Source organism: Adelges cooleyi, unplaced genomic scaffold, assembly GCF_023614345.1.
Source record: "Adelges cooleyi isolate 19-005CV unplaced genomic scaffold, UGA_ACOO_1.1 ACOO_flye_CR_arks_rails_tigmint_CR_PRNA_376, whole genome shotgun sequence".
Classification (NCBI taxonomy): domain Eukaryota; kingdom Metazoa; phylum Arthropoda; class Insecta; order Hemiptera; family Adelgidae; genus Adelges; species Adelges cooleyi.
In genome coordinates, this window is record NW_026096053.1 from 1,797,118 (window position 1) to 1,822,568 (window position 25,451).

Below are 25,451 nucleotides of genomic sequence, written 5' to 3' on the forward strand. Positions count from 1 at the left end.
TATTATATAAATATATATCACATAATTTTAGATATAAATTAAGTTCTTGTTAAATATTGCTTTTAATTGAATGCCACAATAAATAGTGTGTCATAACAATTATTAACAGTAGACAATAATTTCCAAGGATACTAGATAACTAACTTATAGTTGTACACAGCATTCTGTGCCAGGGTAAGTAGGCAAATTAAGTTTATACTCGTCTTCCAACTGTTTGGGCACAAATCGGCCACCTAAAAAGTGATACTTGCCTTTGAAGTTTTTGGCGCAATCTTTTGGAGCTGTTAACGATATCAACAGTTCTGGATTGATACCACCATCGTCAGGAATCCCTTCTATACTCCAACCGCTCGGAACATCAATGCTACAAATAGGTTTATTGGTTGATTTCAACGCATCTATAACTGGTACAAAGGTTGGACGTACCGGCGGTTTAAAACTAAATCCGAACAATGCATCGACTAGCAAATCGTACTGATCAAAATTGGATGGTAACTCATTGGACACTGTCACCTGAGAGCTCGTACACTGGTTAACGAGGTTATGATAAAGAGGCCTATCGGTACGAACAGGGTAGAATACTTCGGTGAAATATCCAAACAGTTTCATGTGTCTTGCGGCCACCAAACCATCGCCACCATTGTTTCCGGGTCCACAGAGAACCAAAACTTTTTTATACTTTTCTGGTGGAAAACATTTGTATATAGACGAGGCACAACTCAGACCGGCGAGCTCCATTAATTGGTCCACGCTAAATTTGTACTTGTTAAACAACTGTTGATCGATGTCAATAGCTTCGTCTTGTTTCAAATACTTCACCATGTTTATAAAACGAACAGGTAAGTTAAGACTGTTTGAAAACGATTTTCGAAAAATACGAGACAATATTATCATTTAGATATTTAAAAATACATAATAAAACACACTGAACTATTGAACTAATAATTTTATTTAAAACAGTAAACCAATTGTTGATGATAGTTAAATTACCATAATATTCAATACCTATAATATACAGTAATAATGACGGCTGTGTGCCAAGTGCTATCATAATAAGACTATTATCAATTTATGATAAACATAACCAACTGTTTAGATACCTATAGTTATTATATTACGCATTATTGAAATAATATTTTTAAAGTTTAAAAACAATAATTTTACATTTTTATTTCTCCTAATCCAAATAAAAAACTACAAATATTCTCTCTGTACTATTATAGACTGCTATAACTATAAACTGCTGTAACTATAATCTAAACTAAGATTTGCAGCGACGATAAGCGCTCAAAAACTGGTCGACTTTTGGTTAAGTTAAGAAATTATTACTACTACGAGGAATAATTTTTTGTTATCGTAATTTTTAATAATCAATTTATAACCTTTCAAAAAAAAAAATATTTTTGATCTTCATTTTAGCATTGACTCAATGTCAAGTCATTAGCATAAATAAAAATAGACAATCAAGAAACATAATATGTTAAAATATATTATAATAATATTATATAACATATCATAATATGTATTATTATGATAAACCTATTATAGATAAATAATACTGAGCAAAATATTCTGGTACTTAGTCATTTTTCGAAATCGTTACCTATAGTCACTGGTCGATTCATTAAAAAAAAAGTGCCTACATTGTAATCTGATGCATATTATGTCTCAAAGTTTGTATTTTATAAATAATAGTATCTATAAACTTCAGGTACGATCTGGTTGATTTACCTAATTAATAGTTATAGTATAAAACATTTGACATTATTACCCAACTAACAGAAGTACTATACTTATGACGTACAAAATAATAATAATAATATATATTATATTATTATTAGGAGGTATTTACCTACATTTTTATTATTACCTATTTTATTCTTTGATTCAAATTAAGAACCATTAAACGCAGCCATTAATGATTATAATATTTAGCAATATCAAAAAACGATTGTTAATTTCTATAAACTAATATAGACGAGCTTGCATTATCACAATTTTTTTTTTTAATACTAATTTCACTTGTACATAACATGTTTTATAAATAGTAAGGATACAACTAATAATATGTATTTTTTTAATTTTATAAGCTACAGTACAACGAGTTATTAACGTTTTAAATATATGTTGTAAACATATTCATCAAACAATATGTATACAACAATTTTATGATATTTTTTAAAAATTAATATTACTTTTACTATCCGTACTACCTATTAGTATTATGATCGAAACATATTTATTAATCAAAAAGCATACCTAGTTCTATCGACCTGAGAAATCTATTCAGGCGATTAAACAAGTTACCTATGAACGGAATTTTATTTTTAATACAACGAAGTCACAATTAAATTTTCTTTGCTCTTTAATTAATAATGTTAAAGTAATGGAAATAAAAATAATTTTTCGGCAAAAATAACTGTACTTAAATATGTTTTTTAATATTTTAAAATGCCTCATTACGCCGTTGGATGTTGTTAAACGACCTGGGAATAAATGTTATTTATACAGACTATAAAATTACCAACTCTAACCGACATTTTTGCTTCCTCAAATAACTTTTTCAGTGGGTAGAACCAGTGAGATACTAAATTATATTACTCATAAAAACTTTATATTTTTATCGGTCCACATTATATATTATATAATATTCTTTAGCATTTAGAAGATAAACCGGTACCATCAGTATTGATTGTGCAGTCTGGTAACCAATACAGCCGTAGTTTATGTACACTGTTATTACTCAATGTGATTTAGTACAAGAAATAAAACATCGAAGACTGATTAATTGAATTAATTGATTCGCATTTAAGGTAATGGTACCTAGTTGTATTTACTATTTAATAATTTAGTATGCGAATTCGCGTCTATGATGTATCAATTAAAGTTAATCCACGTCCTACAATTGCTGTTATTCGCAGCCAAACACTAATATTAATTGTAAAATTAAAAAATAATAATTTTTTTAACCCAATCCTAAATTAAAATTATCGTAACTGGGATAACATTGGTCGTTGCGGAAAACTTTGGCCCGCATCGTGAAAAAACATTAAATTTAGCTTAACTTAACATATACCTGTATGGATATATTACATTATAATAAAATAACAATAAATATGTAAGTGACATAGTTATGATGATTTAAATATTATTATTATTATGTTTATATTTATGTTTCTTACATAAAATAGGTGATACATTTATTCCAAAGCTGTGTTCATGTTGAACATTTAATATAATATGATATGGCATATGCGTATCTAACAACAACAAATTGTAATATTTTTAAATAAACTAAACCGCAATGTTAACACATGATAATAAAATAAACGAACTTTAGATTGATTTTAAGTTCATAACAAAAATCAAATTAATTCGTACGTAGAAATATTTCTTATAAAAATATTTAACAGTTATACTAATTGCTATAATAATTTATACTCCACATGTTTAGATTATAGTACAATTGTATACTTAGTACCTACTATAAATATAAATATAATATTATTATTTATTACTTTAGTACTATTAATATTAACTAACAACCGAAGTTTAACATATGAGTATACTAATGATATTATTTAATATTATTGTGTTAGCTTCTTCTTCATTATCTCCTTACACTATCGACTATATGGGGTCGGCCACCCTAGTCTTACACCTCCATAGAGCTCGATATTATTGTATTAGCTAATATATAAAATACAATGTGAGCAAATGACTTGCAGGATTGAATTAACTTTGAATTATCATTTAATTACTCATTTTTTAACACTAGTAAAATTTTTTAAAATTATATATTTTTTCCAGGTTATTCGTTCAAGAATGTCTAAAATATTTTATTCTAGAGAGAGGTCGGTTATAGCAGAATCGAAATTCGTTATTCAGTGGAGGTAATTAAATTAAATTAAATATTTTAATATACTACAATAGGGTTTACTATTTTTTTATTACTAATTATACATTTTTTTTTATAGAAATAGTTAACTATATAGGCTTCTTATAATGTATACAATTTTTAAATTGGGTTTAACAAACAATTTTTTTTATTATTTGCATATTATTGAATATACATACATATGAATCATAAAAATTGAACATTTCAAATTTATAATAGTTAGTAGGTACGCCATTATTTATGTAATGCAACAAAATAAAAATAATATTTAGATTCTCACAAATATAACTTATTTTGCTTATTAAATTAATTTGGTACGTTTATGAAAGAATTCATATTAGCAAACTAAAATCAGTTTATTGAAAAGGCATGTTATATATTTTAATTAATTAGTTACCCATTTTTTTTAAAATTACTATTTGAAAATGTTATTATTAATTCTTTTTTTTTATTAGAAATAAGAAATACTGTGATGTGGTTTTGGTAAGAAATCGACAGTTAATAGCTTGTCAAAAAAATATTTTAGCTGCAAATAGTGAATTTTTTGATCAGCTGTTTTCGAGTAATCCTGGAAAACTCTTATATATGATGGATAGTGAATTGTCTTCAGCTAATATATTAAAAATACTTATTGAATATTTATATACATCTAAGATCGAATTTACCGAATCTAATATGCGAGTAAGTATATTAAACTTATGCCTATAATACCCAAGGTACATAAACATAATTTTGATTGAATTGATTCTTAATAAATAGAGTAGTTAGGTTCATTATAAGCCAACGGAACAACATTAAAAATACTTTTGTTTTCATTACATAACAAAACAGTTTTAGTTAATTCAAAATGCCGGTATTATTTTAATCCTGATTTAGTCCCATCCCTAATAGAAAAATTGTTCCTACTTTATTTAATTTGCCACAATTTTGTGTTTAAATTTTAAATTAGTAATATGAACTCCTTCGGATATTTCAATTTTTATTATTGAAAACTGAATACTGACACGAACAAACCTGCTTTAAGTTTCATTCTGTTGTGGTGGTTATCTAATAAGGGAAATACTTGAATACCAAGATTATATTACAATAATAGTTATCGCATAACTGAGCTCAAAAGCAAAGTTTAAACGAGTAAATATGTGTATTCCAACATTTTTAAATATATTTTATTAGGAATTAGTATTGAGAATACAGAAACAAAAACCGTTTTACTCGGTTGCAATGTACCCATAATCATATAATGTTGGTTGATGAATAATAATAATTATTCGTTTCTGAATTAGGGCATACTATTGGATTCGATAATGCTAAGGCTTTATGAAGTCGAAAAAGAAGTTTTGAAATACATAAAAACAAAAATAACAGTTCGTAATTGTATAGACTTATACCAATTAGCAAACTGTATGGAAATAATAGATCTGAGGAATTATTGTTTAACATTTTTAAAGTATAATATTAAGTTAGTATTTTTAATTTTCTTGATTTAAGATTTATTCAAAACTTTATATTGTTAATTACAATATGTACTTAGTTGTTTAGTGGATACACGGAAATTTCTAATTTTGACAGTCAATCAAGTTTTAGATATTATCAAAAATATCCAAGAACATGTGGATCACCAAAAAGTAAATAAACCCTTTTAAGAAAATAAGCCTAAGCAAATATTATAGTGTATGATATTATAATATATATTATGTAAAATTCTTACAGCAAAAACACTACCTATAGATTTATTGTGAACATTTTTTTAACGTTTGGTTAAAACAATGTTTTGAAATGATATTGCAAAGTCCAGCTGACTTTATAAATGTATACTATGCTCCAATCTCTATTTAGAATAAAATTGTAATCTCATACATTATAGATTTGAGATTAAATGGCTTAGGAAGAAATTAGTGATTTTTATAAATACTATCACATCATATATTTTCATTTCTTAGTTAAACGGTTGTGCTAACGAGAAACTATTTAGAACATAAATAAAAAACTTGGTCTTATAGCAATTCCATTTTGTATTTACTTAATATTTTATTATATTTAAGTACAAATTATGGAAATTTTATACTCGTAAGTTGTAATTTTTACTTAAATATTATTTTTTCAGTTAAATGAAGCAATAGAGAAGTGGATAAGCTATGATGTGCAGAATCGAAAAAATTTTTCAACTGAAATGTTTGTCAAAATAAAATGGGAACAACAATCACTATTTCCCATTGTAGAAACTGACGTTGAAAATAACGAATTATTTGTACCAAATGTTAAATGTAAGTTTCTTAATTTATATTACCGTCGTACAAAAGTACACATATTTTTCGATAAACTTATTAAGATGACGTTATATTACCTTTATATCAAGCAGGTAAATAAAGGAAATTTTTTGACAAATTTTAAGGCACCAATAAAACTATAGTATAAACAATTATTAGTTCATTAATTAGGTGTCTTTATAGCTAGTTTATTTTTTATAATTTTATTACCAAAACAAATGGAGAAGCATAAAGTTTAAATATAATTGAGTTTAAAATATAAAAACAGAAGAAATTGAATGAAGACTATAGCATTTGAAGTAAATATTTTACTCTTTTTTCCATATATTTAGTGAAATTTATTTATAATTTTATTCTAACCACTTGACATTCTTTCCAAAATTCATGTTATTATTTTGGTTTCACAATAGCTCTTGGGATGCAAAGGTTATGTAAAAGTTATACACGTTTTATTCTATTTTATAAATTTATCACTTATTTAAATTCGCTTTTATGGAATTTAGTATTTGCTTATTTTAGGTAATAACAACCGAGCAATTATGTCTAAAAAAATACTCAATGAAGGTCAAGCTTTAAAAACTCAAAATAAAATATTATGTCAAGTAAGTTTTTATATTTGCATGTTTTGGACATGCATAACCATTCGATTTGACCGACGCGATGGTTTAGTATCATTACCTCTGATATTATGTCAGTTAAATACAACTAAAACGAAGCCTAGGCTTACATTTTATTTGGTTTTTAAACTAAGCTCCCATATTGCTGTCATGTGATTGTTTTAGACGGGTTTTGTTTAAATTAATGTTTTAAGTAAGATTAATTGTAAAATTGTCATTTTAAAATACACCAGCCTACAATATAAACGTGAATAAATATGCTTATAGATTATAATTGTATTTCAATATTCCAAGCATTTTACGGAACACGCGTTGAGATTTTTGGACAGGAATGTTAAAAAATGGAAAACCATCAACGTTGGATGTCCGACTACTTCAAAATGTGTTTTTTTAGAAGATGGTAGAATTTTTGAAATTGGTAAAACGCCTTACGATAATAGGTATGTATAGAAATGTATGTATTTATATTTTGACAATAGAGCATAACTATTTAACTATTTGGAAAACAAACAAGTGTATTATATTTTATAATACAAAAAAAAAAAAAAACTAAAAACACAATTGCATATTTTTTCTTATACATTTCTGTTGCCATTTAATATTATTTTTAAAAACTATATCCTCATAAAAATTCCAATTTTCAGCATTGTTGTCACCTACTAGTTTTTTTTACTAATTTTTAATGTGGATTTTAAAGCTACCTATATTAAATATATTTACACTGGTGACTATAAATTACTTATATTTATAAATGATAAGTAATATTTATCTATATAATATATATTATTATTTATTAAAAAGTACTGTACGATATTTTGAACCTACTATAAAAACTTACTAAATACCTATGGGCACTATAAAGATAAAGTACGGTAAAATCTCAGTGTGGAAACCCAAAAATCTCTTGTGTTTACTGAGATTAAGTTTTTGAAATAAACCTGAATTTACTATATTATCTTCAAGAGATACTCGGGTTGTCTCCATTTTTACCTATCTTATTTAACTTTTGCGTCTTAAGAAAATACTATAATTTATAAGTTATATACTCGTACATTATGTTTTTTTTTGTGGACTTTTGTCGATTTAACAGAATTATAGGGCTGGGGGTATCATTAAGATACTGTAAAAAAATAGTTTAGTATGTATCAACATCATTATTATTATACCAATTATAATAGTTTAATAAATTGCAATGAATACTAAAATTAAACACTGATGTTCCAGAATGGTCAACATGATCAACCGAAGTTATAAATCGGTGAGCAAATCCGAATTTGTTCACAACAATCCAGTACTACATCATGCGAAAAATAAAATTTATATAGTAAGCATCTAATGCGAAATTTCCCAAACATAAAATTTAATAATTAGAGTAATTTTTGTAATATTCTACCATTGCTTGTATTATGTATGTACAGTTAGAGACAGCGTCCAATGTAAAAACTCAATACAATGAAATTTACTATATTAATTCAAACTGTTACAAAATTATGGGAAACATGAACGAAATTCGAACTGGCTTTAGCGTTGTATCTTGCAACGGTTTAATTTATGTCGTTAGTATTAGAATATCCATTTATTTTGGCTGTTAAAAAAAATACATTTTTCATAATCTATTTAACTTTTATAATATCCATGTTATTGTTTTTAATTTCAAGGTGGGTGGTGTTAATAAAAAAACAATAGAATTTTTCAATAAGGAAGAAAATAAATGGCTCACAATAGAACAGACGATGACAATTGAAAGACAAGATGCAGCCGTGTGTTCATTGAACGGATACATTTTTATTTTCGGAGGAAGTGATACAAATAATGATACTCTAATGTCCGCAGAAGCATATGATACCAATTCGAAGACTTGGTGGAAAATTCCTGATATGTTCAAAAGGCGAACAAACGCACGTAAGTATATTTATTGACATACAAATTTACTTACAAGTTCATTCATGTAATACTTACCTAGGCGATAATAGAATCATCCATTGCATTTATCAGTTGCCCACATAAAAAATATCTACTCTAAAATAGTTTAGAAAAAATTGTTCATCTCGTAAACAAATTAAAGTAATTTAATGTTTAGCAATACTTATAAAAATATCACATCAACTGTTTTATTTATCGGTTTGATACATTAAAATTTTTACTGATCGTTAACAACGTACAAGTTCTGCACAAAATAATACTGTCCTTTCATAAATATTATTACATTATGTAACCAGATACCGTATTTGTACCAATTATAAAAATAACACGGTCGTGAAATATTATGATTAATTACATTTTTTTTTTTTTATGATTTTTTGTGTAGATCGGTAGTTTTTAAGAATCTTCTTTTCCTCGGGTCCCAATGACTCCTCCAGTTGTTCAATTATTTTGAGATGTTGTCTATGTATTAATTAATTATTTGTTATCATACATAAAGTAATTTTGTTTTTTTTTAATGTTATAATCACTTCATAACGAGTAAAATTAAATGTTTAATACAACCGATGACCGAATTGAACTAAAAAACTTAAGTGATACACACTAATATAAGTAACAAGTAGTATACTAGGTAGAAAAAACCTATACTAAAATTTTTGTAACCTAAAACAAATGTTTGTGGTTTGATAATTTTTTTTTAACAAATCATATTATAAACTGTGATCAGTTTTTACTTTAATCGTTTTACTAATCAATAGCAAGAAAAACAGTCTTACCTTAAACGACGATTAAAATCAACAATAAACCAGTATAAAAAAATCATAATTTGTTTATGCTATTCTAAATATAAAACTCAATTAATTCTCTAACAAGTTACAATGCGTAGGTATAAAATTAAAAAAATATTTTATTAAAATTACATCAGATTTTATACAAATCATCAAACATATATAAATTTTATAGATAATTTGAACAAACTTTGGAGTCTAATTAGCTATTAAAATGTATAGTGTAAAACCTCAAAAATTAAATTAAATCTGTTAAAGATAACTCCGAAACAATCGAATATTAATATGACATTCTGTCGGTTTATGCAATCATTTCAGTGGCGGTATCAAATAATGGACTTATATACGTCATTGGCGGGAACAACGAAAACTCATATGAAGTATTTGATCCGATATCAAAAAAGTGGAAACTATCCAGAGTTAAAATGGACGAAAAATGGTCGTACACAAAAGGAGTTGTTTTGGACGTCGAGACCAGTTGTAATTTTATAGAAAATATGAAACAGTATATTGTTCAAAACGAATAAGCTGTATAAATACATGTAAATATGCTTTTTAGATTTTTAAAACAAGACTAATTTTTTTAAAGTATTTTATTAATTTATAAGTGTTCCTACTTAATTTTCTTTTAATTTATTATGAATTATACATGTATTAGTCTTATAAACTTTTATAACTATCCTTTTTAATATAATTTTTTACATTAAAAATAATTTTGTACATTTATTTTAATCGACGCGTTTTTTGGCTTCGTTTTGGATTATTTTTTATACCATTATTATTTTTATTGTACTATTTTAAAGCTGCAAAAATCATTTCCACGGTTGGAGCGAACTGTTCACACAGCCGACTAAGCAGTGAGGCAATTCCTATGTTGATGGAAGTGTTATCATTTTTGCCTTTTATTATTGTTTTGTTTTTTCCAGTATTATTGTTTTTGATTTTTAGTTTTTATTATTTTAGTTTTTTTTTTATCGAATTACGTCTTATTAATACTTGTTATTGTTAATACCCGTTAATACAGGTTTCGAGTTTATTTGTATTATAAATTGAATTCGTTATAATCGGCCGCTTAGTATTACTTTTATAAGTATTTAATACTTTGATTTCCAAGTATTTTATAAAAGGATTTAAGAACAATGATTACAAAAAAAAAAACTCTTTTATTCGTTTTTATTAATAAATTACGAATACGTTACTACATTTTTTCATATTAACTGTCGATAAAAACACAAATTCTAAATTGTGTCGAATAAATAATATTGTGTATCAGTTTAATAAATAAAGGTAAAATCCCAGTACCAGTATATGTATACTTTGGGAATGTGTATTAAATTTACTTTGGGTCAGATTATATTTTGGAGATGAGACTTTTTGGACAATTGATAAATGTGAAAACAACTTTTTAATGTTATTATAATATAGTCGTATAATTTTAAAATAAAATAAAATAAATGCAGTATCGCATTTTACATAAACGCTTGAAATCTAATCATAACTAGCGCATTAATAATAATTCGCCAACGAATTTTTTTATTAACATAATAATACTGTCGATTAAAACTTTAAACATAAGCGTATATCATTGATCGAATTTCGGCTGATACAGTTCTTCTTCCGATTGCACACAAACTGTTAACACAATAATTATTAAAAAAATGTTAATACTGTGTAAAGTTACGAATTATTAATGGTAGGTAATTATTGTTTCATGCTTAACAGAGCATTTTTCCCTCTATTTATTACATTTCGACAACATTTTAAGACAGTTTGTTTGTACCTTTTTTAGACGATTCCCATCCTAGGTATTCGCCAGTCTTTTTGTTTTCCTTTTGAAGCCATTCGTACAGCGGATTAAAGTAGTTCAATAGCGGACGGGCGTCCATGGTCCTCTGGCCGGTCAGCAGCTCCATAGCGTCAAACCACGGTTTCGACGAACCCATTTTCAACATGTCTCTGTTGGAAAAGAGTTATATGTTAATATTGAAAAGAAAACAATGCAACGGACGAGACTTATATATAATTAATTACTTGAAAGCGTTTCCGGCGTTTGTACTCTGGTAAATGTCGCATTCGTGCAACGGTTTAGTTTTGGGGTTTTTGGGATCAAACTGTCCGGCTTTTTCGCACAGCGCTTGATGGAACTGAAATTGTATGATGAAGCTGACAAAGTATCTGATGTACGGCACGTTTCCCACGATGTGATACTTGGCGCCCGGGTCGAAGTCGTTTTCCGACCTGCTCACCGGCGGTTCGACGCCCTGATACGCGTTCCTGTCAATGGAATATTATAATATGTTTTACAAAGGTTTAGAACAGATGGACAGACGAAATAGAGAATTATATGAGGATAGCTGGGGTGATTGAACGAGATCTACGGAGGTGTAGGACTAGGGTGACCGACCCCGTGTAGTTGGGAGTGTAAGGCGAAGGCCGAAGATAAAGAAGAAGAAATGTTGAGACTCGTGTGTGTTACCTCAGAGTCCACCAGTCGCAGTTGTATTTGTCCTCGGTGGTTTTGCCTTTGAACACGTTCCATCTCCACAGGTCCATCAGGTAGCCGAAAGGCAAAAACACTATTTTGTCTAGGCCGATTTTGTACAGGTAATTGATGTCGGCTTCGTACGTGCGACTCACTTTAGGCAACAAACCAATCTTGTTCAAGTGTTTTGGCGTGGACACGGACAGGGCTATAGTGTCCCCGATGGCTTCATGGAAACCTGCAGTACAACCGGGACAATTAAAGTAAACTACTAAACATGACTCAAAAAAACGGATATATGACATTTCCTCCAGAATGTCATCCGTCATCTTTCAATTTCTCAACAGGCGTTTTCGTTCTAAAAACCAACCGGATCATAGCCTTAGTAAAACGCAGCTTATGTTTTAGGGAAAATTCGGCAAATAAAGCCCCTTTAACTCTCCCCATACAATTAATATGTAATATTTATATACATAATACGTATTATATGTTTTTATGTGATTTTTTTTAAATTTATCTCAAACAGTTTAGTTGATATGAAAATGTCAATAATACTTTTTTAATTGCGTATGACTTAATAAAAAACAAAATCGAATAACAATAAAAAAATTAGGCTTCCAATATGTTTTAATGTGTTCTAGGTTTATTCGATTACGATTTTAATTGCTGTTCTTCCGATATTTAGTACATAAATAAAAATTGATTTAATTTTTGTAGGCACATTATTAACTATTTGGCGTATTTTAACTTAAGACCGGCTGTGGTCAAAAATTGTATTTGTTTCTTCTAAAAATCCATACAAATTATCTGTTTAATGTAAACAGAACTTAGACGTTCGAAAAATTGTCTATACCTCTATATTCTCGATAGCCGCAGAGTGGTAAAACGCCCGTGTTCAAAATTAACTTTGTTAAAATCAGTCAAGCAAATTATATTAAAAATCCCATTTGGTGGTTACCTTCGTTAGCTCCTTCGCGGTAAATGAAAGGTTGATTTTTGTACTGCAGATAATATTGAATGTGTCCCATTTCGTGGTGGGCCGTGATGAAATCGTTGAACGTGACCGAAGTGCATTGTTTGATTCTGAAATCTTTGGCATCGTAAAAGTCCCAAGCGGACGCGTGACAGACTAGTTCGCGGCCGTTGGGTTTCTCTAGAATGGATTTCTCCCAAAACGACTGAGGCATTGCGCTCAAGTTCAACGAAGTGAAAAACTCTTCGGCTATACGGAACATTTTCACCGGCGTGTAATTCTAAATTAAAAAACGACAGCTTATTTATTTAACGATTTTCCTGCAAAATGTCCGTTTCTATTAGTATTAGATACTTACCTGATTGACCATGGCCGTTTGCGGGTTAACGTCGTTGGTGGTCGGGAACGGTCGGGTGAAATCGTCCAATCGTTCCCAAGTCTGCGCCCACATGTTACCTGTTCATAATTGTTTTTATTTTCGCTTGGACTTACTCGGACACCGGTATAGTATATTATTATAATATGTAATTAACACATCAATCGCAACCGGAATTTACCTAATAAATGTGCCGGTATCGGACCTTTCCTGGAGACCACCGAGCCGCCGTATCGTTCCCAGAGCTTCCTGCGGACGTACGCGTGTATCTGGACGTATAGTGGGCGGATTTGATTCCAGAGACGTTCCATCTGCGGCCGGAAGTCATCCATGTCGTATCCTCTGATCCAAAATTCGGCGTTGTCCGTGTAATCTAAATAATTAACAATGACAGACACCGGTTTTGTTGATATGAATCCAATTGTATCACTCAACTGTTTAGTTTGGCTGCTTCATTGGCTAATTTCACGTATTCCGAAAACATAGGACGAACCTTCTTGCCGGTGGCTTCTCTCCATTGAATCCAAACGTGTTTCAGCTCATTGACGTCAAAACTTTTTGCCAGTATATCATTTATGTCTTAATTACGGAAATTATAATAATAGTTATGTTAATTTCTATCGCGCGTAAACTGTAATAATAAACAACAGCCAATGGCCAACCCAATACCTGGTTCTAAACTCAACCTCCGGTTAGAGTTAACGTCACCATATTCTGGAATAGTCGCTTTTCCATATGTGGTTTCCATGTCGGAGACTGTTTGATCGAACTGTAAATAAATGCAAATTATATTAGTGTTTCGGGTTTTTATTTTTAGTATTTTGCAAATGCTGACTTTTTTCAATTTGTCCTCCGGTAGAGCGGCTGTACCCAAGACGGACAACAGTTTGAATTGCCTCTTGATGTCCGGATTTTTGTACGTGGTCCATGGGAACTTTATCGTTTCTTTCCATAAGTCTTTCAAAAATTGTCCATACGCCGCATTGACCGTTAACTGCAGACACATTGGTTATTTGACATCATTACATAACATTGTATAATATGTAATCTAGTTTAATTATTATTTAAATTGTAAAATCTCAGAGACCTTCAAAATACAAATCATAAGTCATAAAAACGACCTAACTACACCAGTGTACCGAAATTGCCTACCTAACACGCCTTTATACAAATTAACAAATCATATTATCGAATCGGTGCAAACATAAAATAATAATATTGATATAACTTAAAACAAACCTAGTTTTAGATCCATATGAAACGTACATATACATTTTTTTTAATTGAAAAGATAAAAAAGAAAAAAATGTTGATAACTCCCAGGAAAAATAAACTAGTTATATTTGTAAAAATATGTATTTTTCGGTTGATTTAAAATAGAATTAATTTTTTTTTTGTATATAATTTTTGAGTTGGGTCATTCGCTTTGAGTGTAGCGTTCAGAATAGAAGTGAACCGAATCTAATGTCGTACAAATTTGAATTGTTAATATATGTATAAAACTGTATCAAAGTTCAAGACTATCTCCAATTTTAGATAAAAATGTCTGTAATATTTGTTGGAACAGACGTCGATTGTTCATTGTTTGTAACTATTTACATGTATATATGTAACCATTGTTTTTAAAACAATACAAAGCACAATAAAAAAGAACCCAATTTATAAACTATTCATTTTAATGTTATCCTCCACGCACCTGTAATGTCTTAGCATCATTGAAATTTACCAATAACAATCAAAATGTACACATGCTATGCCCTACATACAATTTAATTTAATATACAATTTTTTTAATCATTTGATATTTAGTTAACCTTTTATTACAGGCAGACGTGATAAGTGTCCAACGTGTGTAAATATCTATCTGATAGTTTGTCAGCTGTCTACCTGTAGAACACATTAAAAAAGGATCATAAAGGCTAAATGATTCCTTTTGACAAGTGACACTTGACTGCAGTATAGCTATTGACCGTCCCAGCATAAGCTCTTGCTTATTTGTTAAAAGCAGCGGGGAATAGGAATTAAAATACGTTATATGCGTTTGATTTGTTAAGAGTATATAGAAATAATACCTATAGCCTGTGTATGTGTTTTTTTATTGAAAATAAAATCCGAGTTTTCTGTGACGCATAATGGAAAAGTTTAAAAAACAAATTGACCACATTATTCAACTGTCAAACAGAAAATTGGATAAAAAGGTTTTGGGTTAATCACGGGTGACGTGCGATATAATCAATGCGTTTCAACGTTAACCCGTTTACGACCAAGTCGCATTAATAGGTTTAAACATTTTTTTTCATCCGTCATTAGTTTAATCTGTTTAAATATAAAAACAGTAAACGAAACGAACACGGCAAGTAAAACTGGGGCACCGAAAAGATACAAAAAAATTAAATTTTTGGTTAAAAGAAATTGTATTGAAATAAATAATATAACCTGTTGTTGATACACATGTTGTGTATATAATAATAATAATAATAATAACAATAATAATAATAATAATACTTATGTTGAAATGCCGAACCAGATTCGGGGGTGTGCAAATGGCAAATATTGCAAATTATGCATACAGTTATGCGCTAAAAGTAAAAATTATCTAAGTATAAAATAAAACATGTACTTAAAATAATATCTTTTGTACATTGTTTAAAAAAAAATACAAAACTATTAAAAATATTAAAAATTAACGTTTGCTAAATGCATCAAAATTACAATAACTAAAAAAAATTAAAAACCTGTCTAAAAATAATCATAGTATGATGTGATTGTTATATGAAAATAATATGCGATATTAATAAAACGGTAGAGTACACATTGAATACATCAATTCAGTACGAGTTATTTTTACGAGACACTTTTTTAGTTCTCTCCTAATGAAGTAATTTTTGTTTTGTCATAAATTTCTAAACATGCAGTAAGTAAGAAATATCGTGTATATTATAATATGCGGACGAATTGAAAAGAAAAACCAAAATTGGCCAAATGGAAATTATGAATTTAGATCATTTTATTACTAAAGCTTACTTAGGTATTTTTGGATCGTTCGGGGAAAACGTGCAATCGCATTAATTTGCCGGCCCATAGTTCTTACCGTTTGACCTATATGGCCAGAAATATTATCAAAGTACTTTTTTAAACGGACGAAAACAAACAATACAACGTTCTAATTACACACACGCTTAATTACCTTTTCTGCCGCATTCTCGTTAGTAAGATTCGACGACCAATTCCAGTCGGCTTGTATCACCTTGTTAGTCCACTTGGCCAATTCTTGGTTTGCATAATTCAAGAAATTCTGAGCTTCATTCTCGCGATTCTGATCCGTGCCAACGGCCAAGGCAGGTCGCCAAGCAACAGCAAGAAAGCACGCCAACTGCAGTGTTGTACGCATTCGATCAGCGAACAAAAGCATATTTAACTAAAAAAAATAAAAATAAAAAATGAATTAAATTAAATCAAACGCATTCGCTGGGTCAAAAGCAAATATTTAAAGTATAAACACATAATATTTTTTATGGTTATAGGTAATGTATAATATCTACCGCGGGCAATGAGTTTTTTCTCGAATAAATTAGTAGTTAAGTACAAAACGCGGTCGATTATATTGTTATTCGACAGGTACCTAACTAAACTATGGTCTATGATTAACTCGGTGGTTTGCGGTGAGAAATTATGATTATTTCTTACCAGAAGACTCCGCGATACGGGCAATTAACTGCACTGACGCTTAGCGGGGTTTACGGTTTGCTGTTTTAACGAACTCGGCTAATAAGTCTGAAAAATCGATAATGACATCAGCTAATTTAATTGTAAGTCACGGTTTGAGTATTATATTTTGTCACCCGTACAATATTGTTGTAATTTGGCAACGCGAGGACGCGTTTAGCGACTCTCGTGGACAATTCCATATAGCCTTGTCTGGTAGATATCTGATAGAAACCTGTTTAATTCTTCTACGATATTTACACAAGTCGTTCAACCTTGTTAAGTCATAAAAAATACTTTGACCCTAATATTGGCTCCCAGCTGAATATATATATATATATATATATTCGATTTTTAAACATATCAATAATTGTATACAACAATCAAATTCAATAGCCATCATAATAGAATATTGCGCATATTGTGTAATAATTTAATTATAGATATAATTATATCTATAGCTCCATTTGTTTCAAATGCCATACCTAGAATAATATATTATCTCTAATCACAAATTCTGATATTACATCACGATGTAATGTACTTCAGTCGCTAGTTTTTTTTTAAAAGTTCATGGTTGAGATTGTTAATAATAGTATTGTATTAATAATTAATAACACTATTTAAACTTTATAGGCATAATTCAGAAGCTATTATAATGATAAGATTGCATAAATAGCAATAATTGTATTGCACGTTGATTAATTTTTAAAATATGTCTATTCTTCAATAAACTTTTGTAGTCTGAAAATTTTAATCTTTTGCTAGTATAATATGTAATATTTAGGGATTAAAATGCTTTAACTTAACTTCTACTTTTAATTTAAAAAAAATATATAATACGATTTAAATTAAAATAAATAAGTTATTAAGAATTGTTTTTAATTTTAAGAAAAGTAGAATATCTATTTTAATGAATCAAATACTGGGAAAAGCCAAAATTACTGTTGAATGCTCATATTAAATTACTTATTACTTCTTGAGTTACAGGGAACATATATTCAAGGGGAATAGAGAATACATTTTAAAATTCCAAGATTAAATATTAATGTGTTTTGATTATTTGACATACAGTTTGGATGTGTATTTAATTGTTATGACTACTTGTGTTATGAACATGTTCTATAAACAATTTATGTTTTTAGTCTTGTTGAAAATACATTTTTAATATACAGAAAGCATTGGATGGCCTATTATTTAAAGTACTTATAAAGTTGTTTAAGAGAAGACTAAATGTAGGCATATCTTCTTTTCCGTGTTTTTCATAAAACGTAGAAAAAAAAAGTCGATAAGGAGATATTGGTATTTTTTATCCAATTTAAAATAAGTTATTTTATTATTAGTCCTTATAAGTATGTATTCTAGCTTTTAAAAGGTTAAAATTACAAAGTACATATTTTAAAGTATATACATTGTACGAAATAAAATAATCATATCTTGTAATTTTATTTTAATTTAAGTTTTACATTTAACTTATCAAAAACCATTCAAATAATAAAAAAAAATTTTGGTTGGATTGTAATTTGTATATTATATTATAGTACTATAATATATATCCTCACAACAGTTTAATCATGGTTAAAGCATTTGACTGTACAATCAAATTTGAATTTTATTTAGACAAAGAACCAAATATACTGTATAGGTTGTTTTTATGGGTGGGGTTTTTAATTTAATATAGCATTATATTGTTTATACATTTTTTAAATCACAAATTGCAGAAAGGGGTCATATCTCATTTTTGAGAAATTGAGTCTCCGCCGAATACTTATTTCTCTACCTTATTCCTTAAATACACGTCCTGTATTATATTAAAAACATTTAAACCACGATGGAAATATTAACCGCTGAATTTTTTTGTGAAAATAGGGGACAAGTCCAGGATGTGTCAAATGGTTAAAAAATAAAAGATTTTTTTTGCAAAATAAATTACCTAAGACAATCCTTTTACATATAGGTATCACGTGAACAGAATATGTCGAGCCAAAAAAAAAACTACAAGTATGAATTTTATTAGATGATAGTTTACCAAATTCTTACCATGGTGATAACTCAAAATTACAATTTGTTTTACTTCTGTCGCTTTTGAAACACGTGCGATATTTTGGACTTAAATTAAAACCAGGATTTTATTACAAATTCTTTGTATTCTAAATTCAATTAAAATGGTTAAGTGCAGGAAAGGGACATGTTCACCGATTAATAATCATTCTATTTTAAAACCAGCTCCATCCCAGTTTACCTAGAAAGTTTTCTGTGCTTGCTGTAAAATTCGGTTTTAAGGACATATCCTCTTTTTTAAGCGGATTAAAAATAGTCTGTTTTATAGGCGCTTTAGACCTAATAGCCTGACAAAACCAAGCCTACTTAGGGTGGGTTAAATTTAATTCTGTAAAAATGTTTAAGTTTATTCGCCTTTTTTACAAGTTATTGTGTTATAATCGATTTTTGATATTTCAATTAAAATTCTGTTTAAATCGTATTTTAATTTCTCAAAAATTGTAGTATTCACTTCTTTGACTTTTTTTAAGTAAATGAAACAGCTATTCAAAAATCGACTTCCACAACAACCTGGAAAAAAGGCCATTGAGCTCAATTATTTTCACAGAATTAATTCTAAGTAGGTGTCAAGCTCTACGTTCTAAATTGGTTTATTGTATCACCAAATGACTTTAATTCATAGAAAAAATTGTATACCTACGTTATAACTAGTACTTTAGCTAATAGAAATTATATTATTTCTAATAGAAAATAAATCGATATGGTCGAAGTTGATTAAAACCATTTTTTCTTAAATATAGCCTACATAAAACTCCTTAAAAACCGCCCGCTTTCAATCCCTTTGGTAATCAGTGCGTTATTTTTAGCTCGATATTGAATTTGTACAGTAGGGTGATTAAAAAAAATTCGATTTTTTTCCCGTGTTACCCAACATTATATTCCTTTAGGCAAAAATAAATTTTCCTTATTTTTTTTAATGACTTTTAGAAGTTCTTAACCCGTCGTTAGTCTTACTCACCCGATATCTATATTAGCCACCACTTGTTCAATTACATTTGTAAGAAAAATTGGAAAAATTGTTTTTTTGTCTAAAGTAGTTTAATATTGGATAGAAGAAAGATGAAAAAAATTGATTTTTTTTTTTAACAACTGTAAAATAATATTATCATTGTTATGGTACATTATCGTCTAAAAGCATATGGGTGTATGGTACTCACTATATAATATTATTTAAATGCGCTCAGCTCGTATGGGTATCCGTGCGGTGGTAGCGCGACAACCGTCAAGGCACTACAGACACACACAACGCCTGAGTATGCGGTTGCCGGTTGGATTTGATTTTTGACGACCGATATGGGTGCGTTGCGCTCCGTCCGACTTGTAGACCTGTGGCCGTGCAACCGCGGTACGCCTATAATGAAACCAAAATACCGCGGTTTCGCACAGAGAGGCACGCGGAGCGAAAAAATAATTACACCGCTCTGCCGGTACGATAATATGATTATGAAAAAACCCTGGGCACTGCGCAGATTGTGTGACGACGGCAACGGGAGGGGATCGGCTATGTCCGAATAGGTATTAAATAAACACACACGTACACAGATGTGGTCTAATCAATTTTAATTTGTCGCTTTATACCTATATAGTAACGAACAGCTGGTGCTGAGCTAGCAAACGACAGTATACGACTCCGGAGAAGAGAAAAGAAAAAAAACAACAGCAAATTACCTAATTAAAACTAGTAGTATTTGTTTTCATTAGATCGTCCATAATGGCCCGTAACATAAATAATACGTTTAATAGCGACCCCTTGGCGCGACGGAATGACGCGAAAAGCGCGCGCCCGTTAACGTCGTAGCGCCAAGCCCATGTGTCTAATTGCGTACATTAGTGAAGGCAATAGCAAGTTTAATATACTTAGTACACTACACTACGCGAAAGTTCATCTGGAATAGTAATTATATTTTTGAAAAAAAAAAAAACACTAATAAATATTATTTTAACGTACATTATGATGTGGCGGCCGTCTACCGTCTATCTTGTCGGTAATCGTGTTTTTACACAAAAAAATTACCAAAAAAACACATAAACTATTCAGTCGTTTTAAATTAAATAACAAATATTTTATAATTAACGTGGGTGGGTTAAAAAAACACACCTGATACATTGTAATAGACAGAATCGAGTGGGATAATATTATAAACAAATGGGGTAAATTATGTAATTTTTTTTTTATATCAACCATGTTTGTATTTAATCGAGTAATACGCGAATATCATTATAATATTAAATGTATTCAGTTGTACTGAACATTTTCTATTAATTTATTTTTAAAAAAAATATCATTTACATTTGTCCTAATTGACCACGGTTGAAAGTAACGAGTGTACATTGAATGGTGGAAATTGGACATTTTTCTCCCAAACAAAATTATTAGATAATAGAGAATCAACAGTTTATGTTGTCAAATTCGACGGTAGGTATAATTTTGTTTAGGAAAGTTTACAAATAACCAATAAGTTATACAATGGCAGTTTATTTTTAGGGGAAATTTTGTAATACATTTGCTAGTTATTTTTAGAGGAGCTTTTACATGTGCTCAAACTGAGTACTATTAGTTTATAATATTTCTAACGTAGGGAAAAAAATATAAAATTGATTATGGGAAAATTCTTTAAATTCAATTAAATAACCATTTACCATTGTGAAGAAAACTCATTAAACGTATCTGATTTTTCAGTATATATTTGGTTGTCTAATTGCCTTATTATTTATTTATTTTTCAACCGGTCTTCGGGTTTTAATATTTTTCTACATCGTCGACAAATAATTTATAATTCCAATACGAGGAAAATGACAAAATATTTTATCTATTTGTTTTTACTTTTTAATACAATATGAGGGTATTTGCTTAGGTTAAAATGGATCATCTATCAGCATTGTCTTACGGATTCCTGAACAATGTTAAGCAAACGAGCAAAATATGACAAAAATGTAAATTTATCACTACCGAAAACATCTGGAAAAAGAATACATTATACCTATAATAAAAACAGAAATTGGCACTGACCACTGTAGAAAAAAATCTAAACTTATGTTTAGAAACTAAAAAAGAAGGTGATAGGTTTAAAAAATATTGGGAGGATTAAATCACATATTCTATTTACAAACGGGATTTAAGTGGTTCATTAGAGGGTTTCCTTTAAAAAATATTATAATTACAGGTTTCTGAAATTGTTTTCTACTCAGGCACACACTAGCTTTGTCAACAGTCAACAGTTTAAACAGTTACAAAATTTAAAATTTACATCTATCTTTTCAAATTTTTGACTATGATAAAAAAAAAATCTTTACACACACCACATGAAGTATAACTAAGTATAGGAAAAAAAGTAGGTGATGTAAATCCTGTAATCTGTAATAACTTAAAAAAAAACATTTTATTGCAGTAACATACTACAATATACATTTTATGGTGCGGTATGTTTCTATAGATAATAAAAAGTTAAATTATTTTGCGTTGGGTTAATTATTGCTATTCGTGGTTAAGTGAACAAATTTGTATGCAGTTTAATCGTTCTTGAGAAAAACGTGTCAAGTAAAAAAATTTTAATTTCCAGTAGGTATTCAAAAACTAACAAATGGTTTTCATACAATTTTTGTATTCTAAATGTACTATTTTTCACAAACGTAAAACAACTGATAAAAACGTTGTACGACTTAGATTGCTGTACTCAAAAACTCAATTTTTTTAAATCTAAATAAATAAAAATTATTTATTAACCCTTAATAAAACCATTTTATTCATATGAAAAAAATACTGTCAATACGATAAAAGCAATTATTACTTAGATTTATATTTTTAAATTGATAAACAAACAATTATATATTAAAAAAATGTTTTATTTTTGGTAGGTACCTAAACTAATTATTCTTACTATGTATTTTTAAATCTTTGTTATAACAACAATGTTTTTATCAATAGAAATGTTGATTCTATAATTACAAATGTTGCCTTATTATGCTGATAAAACATGTAATGGGTAAATAGTAATAAAATACCTATTTATTAAATTAATCTACATTTGTATTGAATATGGCGTTTTTTTTTGTTAAGTGTAAGTATGACTTAACTCATGTTGCTAAGTTTTTTTTCAAGCACCATTGAAATATACTTCAATACTGAATACTAATATTGTAATTATTTTTTATTGACGACACCATCACGTCATGTTTTATTATTACACAAATACAAGCTTAAAAACAAAAAATGTGACGAGGAAAGTGAAAAGAGATCTCTTGTTTAATAGAGACTTCAGGTAAAATTAATAAAACTATAATAGAGTATAGTAAAATTATTATATATTACAGATTTTTAAAATTGTACAAGTTATATAATATGGTTATTATTGTAATTTAGGTTTGGGCCGAGCTGTTTTAATTTTATCCGAGCCTACTTAAGCATAAATATTTTTTATTTATTACATTTTTAAAATTATTATAAAGCTATTTCAGCTTTTCTTACATTGAATGTTGAATATCAAAGGCGCAAAGGCCAAGTGATGTAAGTATGTGACCTTCTCCTTTCTACGTCGAATTCATTTAAAGGTTTTGATTAATTATGATAAAAGATACAGATACGTTATTTTATTCCCTTAGAAGCATTTTTTACAAATGGATTTGTATAGGTATTGGTATGCCTTTTTAGCTTTGCATCGAAGCAGAAAATATATTGAAAATTATTAAATGTACGACATGTTCAGACATGTCAGAAAATTTGTTTTGCGCAGGAACTTCGCCCCAGATCAGCAATCAAGAAATTATAAATTAAATCAAATAATAAAATTGTTTTTACATTTTAATCGAATTTATTATTTAATAGTGATGTAATTCATTACAACTATGATTTCATCATTGGATTATCTAAGTCTGTGCGATACAACTTGGTTTTAAAACAATTCACATTGTTTCTTACACGCCTGTTTATTTTGTTATTCATGATTCAATAGAATATCTTATCCGGATTCAAATATTCGAATAATCTCATTTCCCATCACTAATATATAAATATATATACTATATATTTGTTTAGTGTACAATTTATACCGATGCAGAAACTTGTGTACAACTACTCAGTTTGCTGTTTGTTAAAAAAAGGTTAGGACTTATGTAAAAGTTTTACGAACCAAAAATTATTATCATTTTACTAGTTGCGTTCCTGATTATGATGATACAATTTATTTATTTATAATAATTTCGTAAACAAAAATATACAATCAACAACATAAAAATAGTTTGCACACCTCTTAAAAGCATAAATAACTAGTAAAAAGATAATTTAACCCTATTTAATAAGAAATTCTATTAATTTTTCTTGTTTAAATGTTAATCTGCCATTATACAGAATTAGCTTTGACTCAAAGTTCAAAATTAATAAGCGATTTTCACTATATTTTTTTTTATGTTCAAACATTAAATAATATGTTATTTTTGTTTACAAATACTCTGTAGTCTGTACTATTAGTCCTACCTAAATGTTTACAGTTGGGTATTTTTTCAAAACTATAGTTGGGTACAAATGATACTTGTAACTTCAAACATACAATCGGTGTATAGATTATATTTTATAACTTAACAAACTATGGCGCAGTGGCGTATTTGAGACTTCTCCTCAGGGGGGGGGGAGCGCGATATTAAGAGAGGTCACCCCTCCCTCTCTCAACACAAAAATTGTAGACATTTGATAGAACAAAACACATATTTATTTACAAAATAAGATCTATATTTCTTTTTTTAATATTTGCAAATCTATCAATGACATATTGACATCATTAACATTTGTCAGCCGCGGAGGCACGGATCGAAAAACAAAGGTGATATTATACCCTGTGGGCCTTAATCATAATGTTATCTGTTATCAACACGAATATCTTCAAAAAACAATAACGAACATTTCTTATGAAAAAAAAAATGTATTTATTGATTAAATTTAGAAACGCTTATAAGTTCAACAAACATAACATATGATTGACAAATAAATCTCGAAGGGGATTGCCCCTCCTCCTCAAATACGCCGCTGCAATGGCGTTTTATTGCCAGCCACTATATTGGGATCTCTTTCATATGAACACCGTTTGTAGGTGCGGTACCACAAATCTACCTGTCAATATTTTATATGACTATAGCGGGGACCAAAAACAGATGCAGATTTATAAACTTTTTTACAGACATGGAATTGCTTTCAATAGTTATAACCAGACGTTAAAAAAATATTGAAAACTACTTAGGCATTTAGTAGTTATAGTTGTTGGGTATCGATGGCGCGTCTGTAGGTCAAAGATTCACTAAATATTATTATAGTTTAATTATTAGACTTACCTTATTCGTTTGACCCGATCTACTCGTTAATTGTTTCTATTTG

The 25,451-nt window shown here is 28.8% G+C and overlaps 3 protein-coding genes across 7 annotated transcripts; 1 reads left to right on the forward strand and 2 right to left on the reverse strand.

Annotated features, from left to right (window-relative positions):
- Positions 1-3: 3 nt before the first annotated feature.
- On the reverse strand, positions 4-1,025 carry LOC126840707 (NAD(P)H-hydrate epimerase). Its single transcript, XM_050576618.1, has one exon. The coding sequence runs from the start codon at positions 892-894 to the stop codon at positions 145-147; it is 750 nt and encodes a 249-aa protein (XP_050432575.1). The 5' UTR covers positions 895-1,025; the 3' UTR covers positions 4-144.
- A 1,652-nt stretch (positions 1,026-2,677) lies between these two features.
- Positions 2,678-10,550, forward strand: LOC126840582 (ring canal kelch protein-like). Of its 3 annotated transcripts, none has more exons than XM_050576433.1 (13): positions 2,678-2,813; positions 3,811-3,893; positions 4,354-4,381; positions 4,451-4,579; positions 5,182-5,357; positions 5,430-5,523; positions 6,003-6,162; positions 6,685-6,767; positions 7,050-7,222; positions 8,007-8,106; positions 8,201-8,338; positions 8,441-8,684; positions 9,812-10,550. In XM_050576433.1, exons 2-13 carry the CDS (start codon positions 3,826-3,828, stop codon positions 10,018-10,020), a joined length of 1,602 nt encoding a protein of 533 aa, XP_050432390.1. In that variant the 5' UTR covers positions 2,678-2,813; positions 3,811-3,825; the 3' UTR covers positions 10,021-10,550. The 3 variants fall into 3 exon arrangements, with proteins under 3 accessions (XP_050432390.1, XP_050432389.1, XP_050432388.1); XM_050576432.1 differs by having other exon boundaries at positions 4,354-4,579; positions 9,812-10,035; positions 10,297-10,547; XM_050576431.1 differs by having other exon boundaries at positions 4,354-4,579; positions 9,812-10,549.
- Positions 10,551-10,888: 338 nt separating this feature from the next.
- On the reverse strand, positions 10,889-20,467 carry LOC126840544 (angiotensin-converting enzyme-like). 3 transcript variants are annotated; one of them, XM_050576372.1, is made up of 13 exons: positions 20,248-20,467; positions 17,012-17,098; positions 16,512-16,742; positions 14,160-14,318; positions 13,994-14,093; positions 13,760-13,903; positions 13,506-13,697; positions 13,307-13,404; positions 12,934-13,228; positions 11,970-12,213; positions 11,525-11,767; positions 11,274-11,449; positions 10,889-11,125 (listed from the first exon to the last, which is right to left on the reverse strand). In XM_050576372.1, the coding sequence occupies exons 3-13, from the start codon at positions 16,734-16,736 to the stop codon at positions 11,076-11,078; spliced, it is 1,926 nt and encodes a 641-aa protein (XP_050432329.1). In that variant the 5' UTR covers positions 16,737-16,742; positions 17,012-17,098; positions 20,248-20,467; the 3' UTR covers positions 10,889-11,075. The 3 variants fall into 3 exon arrangements, with proteins under 3 accessions (XP_050432329.1, XP_050432331.1, XP_050432330.1); XM_050576374.1 differs by lacking the exon at positions 20,248-20,467 and adding an exon at positions 17,173-17,270; XM_050576373.1 differs by lacking the exon at positions 17,012-17,098.
- Between the last annotated feature and the right edge of the window lie 4,984 nt (positions 20,468-25,451).

What these genes read in the sequence shown, in the direction of transcription:
- LOC126840707 (XM_050576618.1), bottom strand. Translation starts at nt 894, where the DNA reads ATGATAATATTGTCTCGTATTTTTCGAAAATCGTTTTCAAACAGTCTT.
- LOC126840582 (XM_050576431.1), top strand. Translation starts at nt 3,826, where the DNA reads ATGTCTAAAATATTTTATTCTAGAGAGAGGTCGGTTATAGCAGAATCG. An exon ending in AACATGTGGATCACCAAAAA is followed by an intron (nt 5,524 to 6,002) that starts GTAAATAAACCC and finishes TTATTTTTTCAG; the next exon opens with TTAAATGAAGCAATAGAGAA. An exon ending in GCAACGGTTTAATTTATGTC is followed by an intron (nt 8,339 to 8,440) that starts GTTAGTATTAGA and finishes TTTAATTTCAAG; the next exon opens with GTGGGTGGTGTTAATAAAAA.
- LOC126840544 (XM_050576373.1), bottom strand. Translation starts at nt 16,736, where the DNA reads ATGCTTTTGTTCGCTGATCGAATGCGTACAACACTGCAGTTGGCGTGC. An exon ending in GATACCGGCACATTTATTAG is followed by an intron (nt 13,405 to 13,505) that starts GTAAATTCCGGT and finishes AATTATGAACAG; the next exon opens with GTAACATGTGGGCGCAGACT. An exon ending in AACGCCGGAAACGCTTTCAA is followed by an intron (nt 11,450 to 11,524) that starts GTAATTAATTAT and finishes CTTTTCCAACAG; the next exon opens with AGACATGTTGAAAATGGGTT.